The sequence below is a fragment of the Oryx dammah genome, unplaced genomic scaffold, assembly GCF_014754425.2.
Source record: "Oryx dammah isolate SB20612 unplaced genomic scaffold, SCBI_Odam_1.1 HiC_scaffold_8, whole genome shotgun sequence".
Lineage (NCBI taxonomy): Eukaryota > Metazoa > Chordata > Mammalia > Artiodactyla > Bovidae > Oryx > Oryx dammah.
In genome coordinates this window covers 35,184,136-35,194,142 of record NW_024070192.1, presented here as the reverse complement: position 1 = coordinate 35,194,142, position 10,007 = coordinate 35,184,136, and the positions used below count along the sequence as shown (strand labels likewise).

At 53.8% G+C, this 10,007-nt stretch overlaps 2 protein-coding genes across 4 annotated transcripts; one reads left to right on the top strand and one right to left on the bottom strand.

The window, feature by feature from the left end:
• Positions 1–91: 91 nt before the first annotated feature.
• Positions 92–6,144, top strand: ELP5 (elongator acetyltransferase complex subunit 5). 3 transcript variants are annotated; one of them, XM_040243538.1, is made up of 8 exons: positions 354–507; positions 664–724; positions 809–889; positions 2,916–3,136; positions 4,219–4,400; positions 4,812–4,907; positions 5,051–5,151; positions 5,764–6,144. In XM_040243538.1, the coding sequence occupies exons 1-8, from the start codon at positions 372–374 to the stop codon at positions 5,876–5,878; spliced, it is 993 nt and encodes a 330-aa protein (XP_040099472.1). In that variant the 5' UTR covers positions 354–371; the 3' UTR covers positions 5,879–6,144. The 3 variants fall into 3 exon arrangements, with proteins under 3 accessions (XP_040099473.1, XP_040099474.1, XP_040099472.1); XM_040243539.1 differs by lacking the exon at positions 354–507 and adding an exon at positions 92–230 and having other exon boundaries at positions 664–889; XM_040243540.1 differs by lacking the exon at positions 354–507 and adding an exon at positions 330–346 and having other exon boundaries at positions 664–889.
• On the bottom strand, positions 6,108–9,209 carry CLDN7 (claudin 7). The gene is made up of 4 exons (XM_040243542.1): positions 7,877–9,209; positions 6,914–7,078; positions 6,712–6,796; positions 6,108–6,625 (listed from the first exon to the last, which is right to left on the bottom strand). The coding sequence occupies exons 1-4, from the start codon at positions 8,097–8,099 to the stop codon at positions 6,463–6,465; spliced, it is 636 nt and encodes a 211-aa protein (XP_040099476.1). The 5' UTR covers positions 8,100–9,209; the 3' UTR covers positions 6,108–6,462.
• Positions 9,210–10,007: the final 798 nt, after the last annotated feature.

Below are 10,007 nucleotides of genomic sequence, written 5' to 3'. Positions count from 1 at the left end.
CTCAGTCTGTGGGGGTGGGGATAAGGAAAGTGGGGCGTGTCCCGAACCAGGCCACAATATTGCGCGTGCGCGGGGGCGGAGCCTGGAGCAAAGCAGGCCCGCCTTGAATTGCACGGGCTGAGCGGAGTGACGTCAGTTGTCCCCGAGGCTCATACCGTCGGACGGGCTCGCGCGGCCACCTCCCCCTCCCACGGACAACTGCCCCAACGGCTCTTTCCGCCCCGGTCACGGTAAAATTGTAAAGAGGGACGTCGTCCCTACGTATGTGTACCAGCACTCAGGAGGCACTATTCCCCGTGAGCCTTCCTGGGGTAGTGAACTTAATCACCTCTCCAGACTATACCAGGTCTTAGTGGTGGGAGGGATCGTGGATGCCCCGCCCCTTTCATGTGGAGGGGGCGGGGCAGTGGACAGTGACGCCATCAGAGGGCGTCCGAAGAGGGACGGGACGCGTTTTGGGAATGTTGGAGTCGCTGTTGGCTCTTGGTGGCCTGGTGCTGCTTCGGGGTGAGGGTCGAAGGCACAGGCACTTCGGAACAGGGCTCAAGGGGCGGAAGTGGAGAGGAGGGGCCAGAAGTCACAAGCCAGGGGTGGAGGTCTCGACCATTTGGTGAATGCGAAAACCTCAGTATTCTCAGGCTGTTTGTTACTCGCTCTTTCCAGATTCCGTGGAGTGGGAGGGGCGTAGTCTCCTGAAGGCGCTTGTCAAGAAATCTGCGTTGTGGTGAGTATCCCGCAGCGTCTCGCCGTTCCATCCGATGAGGGAGCCTGGGTCCCACTCTGACAGTCCCCCTCATCTCTCCCTCAGTGGGGAGCAAGTCCACGTCCTGGGCTGTGAAGTGAGCGAAGAAGAGTTTCGTGAAGGTTTTGACTCCAATATCAACAGCCGGTGAGTACAAATTGGAAGAAATTTAATTGGATTTGGGACTAATGTTGCTGAGGAATTTCCCTTCCAGCAACAGGGAAAAAACCTGATATGTAGTAGTGTGAAAGTGTCAGTTGCCCAGTCGTGTCCGACCCTTTGCGACCCCGTGGACTGTAGCCCGGGCTCCTCTGTCCATGGGATTTCCCAGGCAAGAATACTGGAGTGGGTTGCCATTCACTTCTCCAGAGGATCTTCCCCACCCAGGGATTGAACCCAGGTCTCCTGCTTTCAGGCCAGTTCTTTACCATCTGAGCCACCAGAGAAGCTTAAAGCCTAGTCGACAATTCATTGAATGGAAATGGGTCTTTCAAAGGAGGTAGGAATTAGTAAGTGGATTGATGAAGAGTAGTTATCTGGAGAATCCAAAACAGGGACTACAGAAGATGAATTGAGTAATAAAAGGGCAACGGTACAGGCTAGCATTAGAGACTGCCCTGGAGAATAAGAATAAACACATTCTGCCTTTTGAGTGAATCAGATTGTAGTGATCAACGTATGTCAGCACTAACTGCAGGTTACATAGGTATTTGTCCTACAAACAGAAGGAACAATTTATGCATAATTGGGGAGATACGGAAGCCATCTGGCTTCCCTAGTGGCTCAGAGGCAAAGAATCTGCCTACTGTCCAGGAGATGCGGCAGAAGCTGCAGGTCCAATCCCTCGGTTGGGAAGATCCCCTGGAGAAGGAAATGGCAGCCCACTGTAGTATTCTTGCCTAGAGATCCCGTGGACAGAGGAGCATGGTGAGCTACAGTCCATGGAGTCAACAAAGGAGTCGGACACCACTTAGTGACTAAACAACAACATGGAAGCCATACCTGTTTGTGGGAGATGCAGGAGCTTCCTGAGGTCAGACAAAGAGCAGTATCTGCTAATAGTGAAAAGAAAAATTTGAAAGGAGAGTGATAACATCATATCTGTTAGAAAGACTCCACACTGTGGAGAATGGGTTGGGCCCCAGGGGGATGGGGGGCGGTGAGCCTGGACTTAGGGAGACCAAGTGGGAAGGGTTTTGCAAAAATGCAGGTTCTCTCAGATGTAGAAGTGCTGGTTAAGAGCTAGTTGTGAACCAGGAACTGTGCTAGATTAGAGCAGTGATTGAAGTAGACAGGATTCGTATTCCAATGAAATCTCAGAGAATAATGGTAGAAGGAGACAGGCCTGGCTTAAGGCAGGGTGGAGAGTTTGGGACAAATGTAAAAGGATGTTAGCAGGTACACCTTCCAGGACTTACAGACTGATGTGGGGCAGAGGAAAGCATCCGGATCAGGAGGTCCCTGAACCCTTGTTGGATGGTTAAGAAAAATTGTTCCCTGGTCTGGATAGTTAGCTGGATAATGGTAGTTTACATCTGCCCAAATTTTGTATCCATTGTTAGAGTAGACATGATGCTGTAAAGATAACACTCGCAAGAGAGGCAGGGGATACAAAGGAGGTGTCTGGGAACAAGTTCTGCCACTGTGAAGCTTTCCCAGGATCTCCAGTCCATGCCAGTTTCTTTTCCTGAATTGTTATTCTGTCTGTAGTTCGTATGATAGGACTTGCTTCTTGATGTTCTCTAAGCTGTTTTACAGGCAGGAACCATGTCTCAGGTCCTCGCCTTCCTCTTTATCCATTCAGAGAATGATATATTTTAGGCACCACTCAGGAAATATTTGATAATGATGATAGTTAACGTTTATCAAGTGTTTACTACTTGTCAAGCACTGTACTAAATGTCAGAAGGTTGGTATTCCTGTTTTATAAGTAATGTATCAGGTGACCTTGGGCAAGTAGAACCAAGCTTGGAGCTCAGGGCTGTTTGACACCAAAGTCTGTGCTGTCAATCACTATATTCTACTTTTCAGTTTTTTAAAAAACAGCTTTTCACTAATGTTTAAAATATTAGTGAAAATCAAGGAAACCGAACCACAAAAATCAGAAGCCAAAGTTGGAGATGGCGGGGGGCAGGGGAGCAGTATAATCATGCCTTTTATTTTCCCTTTATAGGCTGGTTTACCATGATCTCTTTAGAGACCCTCTCAGCTGGTCAAAACCTGGGAAAGCCCTTCCTGGAGGGCCCCTGGAAGCCTTGAGGGCCCTGGACAAGAGGACAGGTTCTGGCCCTGCCACCATTGCTCTTGATTCCCTCAGCTGGTTGCTGCATCACCTTCCCTGCCCCACACTCTGCCAGACCCTGCATGCGCTGAGCCGTCAGGACTCCTGCCCTGGTGAGGCTCCTCATTTGTTTCTTCCCCTCATACATTCCCCCTGCCAACCATGTGCCCCTTTCCACCCTAACAAATATATCAAGGATCTCCAGTTGGGCCTTCTTCCATCACTTTGATCTTTATTCTGTTTCTTGATTGCATCATAATGCTATCAATCACTCTTTTTTTTATTTTCCAAGTTTGTGGTTTTTTTTTTTTCTCTCATTCATTCATTCAACAAATGTTAAATATATACATACAGTGTTGGGTCCTTGCCTTCCAGGAGGTCAAAGTCCCGTTAAGGGTACAGACTAGTAAACAAGCAATTTACTGGATAGCCTGATAAGGACTGTGATGATAAAGGAACATGCACAGAGTACCTTAAGGAATGTCTTGAAGAGCGAAGGGTCAGTCAGGCCAATTTGTCCAGCTGATAGCTCTGGGACTAGCCCTAAAGTACAGTGGGTCCTAGGATGGGCTTTAGAGTCAGATACCCAGCTCGGTACACAGATGTTTGGTCTGACAGTGCTTAGTTTCCTCTGTAAAAGTCGAGGGAGAATGGAGTTTATAGTATTAGGATGAACCACTTGGAACTGTTGTTTTTATAGGTCAGATATGATCAGATGTTAGCAGTTTCATACAGTTCAACCTAAAAATGCAAATCTTTAGTGTAGTGTCTTACACTAAATGCAGCTAAAAAAAGAGGGAAGATGGGAGGGGATCTAAGGCACCAACTGGGATTTTTGGCAAGTTCCAGACACAGCAGGTAGTTCAGTGTACAAGAGATGAGGCTGAAGGCAAGTGGAGAACAAACATTGAAAGTGTGAGTTCCTTCCTGGAGGTCTTGGGGTGCTCCTGAGGATTGAGGTCAGAGCAGTGCCTTGATTCGATGTACGCTGGAATAAGAATGTGTATTAAGGTGAGGCCTGAAAGAAGTCAGAGCAGGGTGGTGAAACTGACTGAGGTCAGTCAGGATCTGGGCAGAGTTCTGAGAAGATGTGGGCCTCTGATGTGGGCGTTTTTCTTCCTCTTCACTGTTTGATCCCAAGCATCCCTGGAATGCTCCCTACTGCCCTTCGTGCACATTTCTTGTCCCTCTACAGGTGACACCTCCCCAGATGAGCAGGTGCATGTGCTGGGCCTGCTGCATGAAGAGCTTCACAGCCCAGGCCCTTTGGGAGCATTGAGCAGCCTTGCTCAGACCGAGGTGACCCTGAGTGGTATGATGGGCCAGGCATCGGCTCACATCCTCTATCGGAGGCCGAGACAGCGCCCCACCCACCAGGTCAGGAGAAGCGGGGGACTGGAGGTTGAGGTCAGACAGAGAGTGAGAGCAGTAAAACAGATGATATGATGGAACACTTCCCTGGGCCCTCATCGTAGCATTTCCCCCATTTTATCTCCTTTGTGAGATGCCTTGTGAGGTAGATTGTTTTATTATCCCCATTTTGTAGCCTGGAAAGCTCACATCCTATAAGCTTAAACAACAAAAGACACTGCCTTCCAGGAAATGGAAAAGGAGAAAAAGCCAAAAGTTGTCCCCATGGAGAGGTTTGACGGGCTAAGAGGTGGAACGCATGAGCTGGAAGAAGCCAGTCAGATAGGTGGCTAGGAGCTGGAGTGGCAGCTCCTGGTTCTCTGGTTTGCTCAGTAAGATAGAAAAAACTTTCTTAACCCTCTTCTTACTTCTCCCCAGACTCAGTGGTTCTCCATCCTTCCTGACTTCAGCTTGGAGCTCCAAGCGGAGCCGCCACTGGAATCCCAGCCCCGCTCAGATCCTCATACTCCCTCGGTACCTAAGAGAGCCAGGGCGGGAACAAGGGGATGGGATTTGGGGTCTGGAAAAAGGAGGGGGATAAAAACTGCAGACATTGGGGGCGTGGGGTCAGGGATTCCAGGGATGGTGCAGAGCAGCAGCTTCTTCTGTACCTGCAGGTGGACCCCACTACTCATTTGACTTTTAACCTTCATCTGTCCAAGAAGGAGAGAGAAGCCAAAGATAGCCTGACTCTGCCCTTCCAGTTCAGCTCGGAAAAGTAAGGTTGGGGCCTCAGTGCCCAAGTCCCTGAGTTGAGCCCAGCATTGGGCCTAAGAGGTGGGGCGACAGCAGTTGTTGATTAACTTTCTCAACTTTATAGGGGCTGAAGTCCACCTCCAGAGTCAAGTCTGGGGAGTGGCTCTCTACCCACCCAAACCCCAGCAGTGTCAAAGGGCCTCGATGTCTCTTTTCTCTCCATTAGCGCCTTGGGTCCCAGCTCCACTGATGTCCCCAAAGTAATCTGGGCCTGGGCTGAGCCGGACTAGACCCCAGGGAAGTGGCCCTATCTCCAGGTAGCAGCACTGGGAGGGCAGGAAGCTAGATGGTATGCCAGAGGCAGGTAAATAAGGGCTTAGTAGACACTTGTTCTGTGCCCAGCATGTGGGCGGGTGAAGCAAGACTACACAGTATTCTTGCCCTCAAGCTGCTAAGAACTTAGGGTGTTGAAAGAGCTGTCTCCAGTTGATGCTACACAAGGTCAGACAAAGGGATTTAGCCCAAAAAGACATGGAAGCCAGAGAGGGAGTGACTGTTACACAGAAAGAGGGTGTCCAGATGTGACCCATTACCTACCCTCCCCAGCACCAATTTTCTCCTTATCTCTCCTCAGACAGCAGGCTCTACTGCGCCCTGGGCTGGGCCAGGCTACCAGCCACATCTTCTATGAGCCAGATGCTTATGATGACCTGGATCAAGAAGACCCAGACGATGACCTAGATGTTTGATTGTCTAGGAGATTTGACTAGACTGCAGTAGGAGGGGAAGAGGAAGACTACGGGCCCGTAACCATCCTTCAATGTGTGTGTTGGCCTTAGCCCGTCTCTGCTCCATCTTTGTTCCCTGTTTCTATGGAGGCCTTGCCGTGTGACCCATGAGCCAGGGAGCAGCTTCCAGTGAGAAGAAAAGTGGGCTGGAGGCATAAGAGAAAGTGACAGGATAGGAACACCACCTCCCCCCAAGCCTAATAAAATATTTTATTTTGTATTAAAAGCAAAAGTTCTTTGGTTGCTATTTAAGCAAGAGTCGCAAGTGGACAGGACTGGAGGCTAGGCGTGGATGAGGGAAGCAGATGCCCTGAAGGGATGGAAAAAAAGCCTATTTTCCAAAACATATTTTTATTACTGTACAAAAAGCACACCCTCCCTTTTTTGTCCCCCCCACCCAACCCCCCAGGAAACTGTACAAGGTGTGCTGGGCTAGAGTGACCGAAGGCTTTTGCTTGGCACCCTGCCCACAGGCTGAGCTCTCTGCCCCAGGTCCTTTCATGAGGCACCTGTAGGCTGCCAGGTTGGGGCAGGGGCATCCCAGCTCACACGTACTCCTTGGCAGAGTTGGGCTTAGGGTAGGAGCGAGGCGCACGGTATCCAGCTTTGCTCTCACTCCCAGGACAGGAGCAAGAGAGCAGTGCACCTCCCAGGAGGACCAGAGCAGACCCTGCCCAGCCAATGAAGATGGCAGGACCAAATTCATACCTGTGGAGAGAAGGGATTGCGGTCTCGAACCCTGGCCTACCTCTCCCAACCCCAGACCCCTTAGGAGACAGGGCTCTCATACTTACTTAACATTCATGGGGACCAACGGGTTATAGAAATCTGAGACAATCTGATGGCCGTACCAGGAGCAAGCTATCAAGGCAGCAAGACCTGGGGAAAAAATGGGGATTCAGGTACTGTGAGCCACCCCCAAACCCGCACTGTGTCCACACTTACCCCTTCAGGATGGTTAAGAGTCCTTGTCCCCACCTTGGACCTGTGGCTCACCTGCCAAGATGAAAATGATGCCTCCCGTCATGGCTATCCGGGCCTTCTTCACTTTGTCGTCTCCCCCACAGTTGGTACACTTCATGCCCATCGTGGCCACGAATGTGGCCAGGAAGCCCAGCACCAGGGAGACCACCATTAGGGCTCGAGTGGCCTGCAAGGCCGCTGCGGAAAAGGGGTAAGGATGCCATCCTTGCTGGAAATGACGGGGCGACCCTCGGACCGATTCAGACCCCGAGTTCCGGGCCGGAGCCGGCGGATCCCGCCCCCTCCTGACTCCGTGGCCTCAACGCTCTGCCCCGCCCTCTCGGCTCTAGGATCCGCCCGAGGCGCCAGGGTTTCGATGAAACTGCCCCTCGGAGGGGGAAGGGTGAAAGAGGACGTCGAAGGAAAACAGAGGTGGTGACCTGAGCCCCGGTAGCGGTGGCTGCAGCCTCGGCGTCGCCCGCAGTCCTGGCTCTCGTCTCAGCTCTGACCCCACTATCGAGGCCACGGTTTGTGGCTTCGGCTAATCGGCCGATAAGATTAGAAGCCGCAGGCGGCGGCCCAGGGGGCAAACGGGGCGCGGCTCCTCGGCCCTCGGTTCGACCTAGCGGCCCCCAACCCAACCCCGCGGCCTCCAGCCCGCGCCGCCTTTTGTCCGAGAAAAGGGCGGGAGATGGCGAAGACCTTGTCCTCCTCGGGGTAGGGGGAGGGGAAGGCCGCGCCCCGGGACTCAGCTTACCGGGAGCGGCTTGGGTCGCTGGCCGCTCGGCCGGGAGACGAGGCGCGTCCGCGGGCGAAAAGGGGCTCAGCCGGACCCGCGCACGTGCAGTCCCAGGACCTCGGCCCTACCGCTTCCTCCTCTCCAGCCGCGCTACCGGGCAACCCAGCGCGTCGGGCCGTGGGGCCTCGAGCCCGGCCCCTCACCCACCCCGCGACCCCGGCTCTGGAGCATCCGCCCCGTCGGTCCCGCGGTCTTACCCGGCAGGGAGAGCACCGAGTCGTACATTTTGCAGCTCATCATGCCGGTGCTCTGCGTGACGCAGTCCATCCACAGCCCCTTGTACATGGCCTGGGCGGTGATGATATTGTCGCCAGCGTACGAGCTCATCTGCCACTGCGGGATGGCCGTGCATGCCACCAGGCCCACCCAGCCCACCAGAGCCATGGAAAAGCCCAGCAGCTGCAGGCCCGAATTGGCCATTTCCGCCCTCTGAATAGACGGGGGGCGCCTGGCGGGCGAGTTTTAAGTCACCCAAAGAGGCAAAAAAGAAGCTGTTGGTCGACTGCTTGCAAATCTAGTCTTCGGAGTAAACAAACCGACCCCTCAGGCGAGGCGAGAGTCTCACGGCAGAGGGGAACAGGACTGGTGACCGACAAAAGCGATCCGCGAAGGCCTGGCGGCTCCCTTGGGCGCTCGGCGACTCTTCCCAAACAAAAGGTGGAGGGGCCGTACGGGCGCGGCCTCCGGGTGCTGGAAGTCCCCAGAGTATCCTGAGCTGTCGGCCCGAGGCTGCTGTGCGAACTAGAGGTCGCTCAGCGGTGAGCGGGCAGGTGCGGGCGGACAGGTGCCGCGCACCTGAGTATAAGTAGGGCGTCGGGGGCGCGCCCCCGCGGGCACCGGGAGCGCGAGGCAGGGAGGGATCGAGGGGCGGCCGAGGGTGACCTGACGTCACCGAAGGGACACTCACCTGAGCCGGAAGTCCTTGCCCCCACCCCTCCTGGCTCAGGTGTGGAGGAAGAAACCTGAGCACCAGCGTCACGCCCCTTCACTTACTGGGCTCGGCCCGCTGGAGGGGGAAGGTGGAGTCCTCTCGGGAGTCCCGAGTTCTGAGGAAGCCCCTCGGACTGGAGGTCCCTCGGGCGCTAGGACATCCCTTCCCCGCTCCCGGACAGGTGCGCCGGGAACGCGGCGGAGCCTGAGCGGGAGAGATGCCCCAGGCTAGCCCTGGCTCCGCCTTCCCTCCGCAGGGACTCTCGGCTTCTACTTGCTCTTTATCCCGCCCTACTTTCGCCCCTACCCTCTGTTCTACTGTTTTTCTCTTCAGTCTCCTTTCCTCGCCGACCCCACCTTCCGGGGACCCCTCAGAACGGTCCACTTCAGCCGTCTAATTAGAGTCTCCACCGCCAGAGCCACCGCCTAGCGCCCAACCGCCCCTCACCGCTGTCGCCTCCACCAGACACCTGGCTTCCAGAAGCGGTGCCCCAGCACCCATCTCCTCCGCCCCCTATTCCGATCTGCTGGACGTGACTTAATGGCGGGGCCCTTGGCACCCCCCCGCCCCGCAGTCACAGTCCCATCCCGCCTCCAGTGTCCTTTCCGCAGAAGGAAGAAACCACTGAAGCCAGAATCCAGCGAAGGGAGGGAGCAGGGTAAGGCCCGGGTCAGAGTCTTGGCCACACCCACCATTCTCTTCCCTTGGAGTTTTTCCAGCCGGTCCTCCACCTTTCGCTCTTCCTCTTCCCCCAGCCCTGCACTAGTTTCTCACCCTCATCGGGAGCCTGGACCTGCCTGTCTGTGTGCCCTCTCCAGCCCTCTCACCGTGCCGTCCTCCAGAACATCTGGCTCTAATGTGGCCTTTGATTCAGTCCTCAGACCCCCACCTCACCCGCAGGTTTCTTCTGTCACGCTCCCTGAGTTCTGTCCCATCCCACCAAGCATCCGCCACTTACCCATTCCTCCCTCCTCTGTTATCATCTCCCCTTCCTGTCCTTTCCGCTTCCTATTTTACTCCTCGTCTTTTAGTCTACTTTTGTGCCCCATCTCCAGCCCCCTTGGAGCCCAGCATCACCCAGTAGCCTTTCTTTGCATCTACCCTAGAGCACATCCCTGCTCCCTCATGGTCCAGTTTTCTTCCAATCTTCTCCAACCTGACAACTCTCAGGCTCACACACCTTTCTTACTCTGTCTCTTTCACTTAATTTTTTAACCTCAAGTCTCTCATATTTCCCATCTTTGCTCCTCCTCCTGAAACATTTCTCTGTCTTTCTTTCTTTTATTCAATAAAAATATTAATGGGCCCTTCATAGTCCTAATTAACCTGTTTTTCTGTAAAATGCAGACTTTAAGGAACTCTTTATTATTCAATTTTTCTACCTTTGATTAATGGTG

Bases quoted from the DNA above. Each gene is read 5' to 3' on its own strand.
- CLDN7 (XM_040243542.1), bottom strand. From the start codon at position 8,099: ATGGCCAATTCGGGCCTGCAGCTGCTGGGCTTTTCCATGGCTCTGGTG. The intron at 6,797-6,913 runs GTGAGCCACAGG...TTTTTTCCCCAG, and splicing joins CATCATTTTCATCTTGGCAG to GTCTTGCTGCCTTGATAGCT. The intron at 6,626-6,711 runs GTAAGTATGAGA...TTCTCTCCACAG, and splicing joins TTGGTCCCCATGAATGTTAA to GTATGAATTTGGTCCTGCCA.
- ELP5 (XM_040243538.1), top strand. From the start codon at position 372: ATGCCCCGCCCCTTTCATGTGGAGGGGGCGGGGCAGTGGACAGTGACG. The intron at 890-2,915 runs GTGAGTACAAAT...TTCCCTTTATAG, and splicing joins GACTCCAATATCAACAGCCG to GCTGGTTTACCATGATCTCT. The intron at 4,908-5,050 runs GTACCTAAGAGA...CTGTACCTGCAG, and splicing joins CAGATCCTCATACTCCCTCG to GTGGACCCCACTACTCATTT.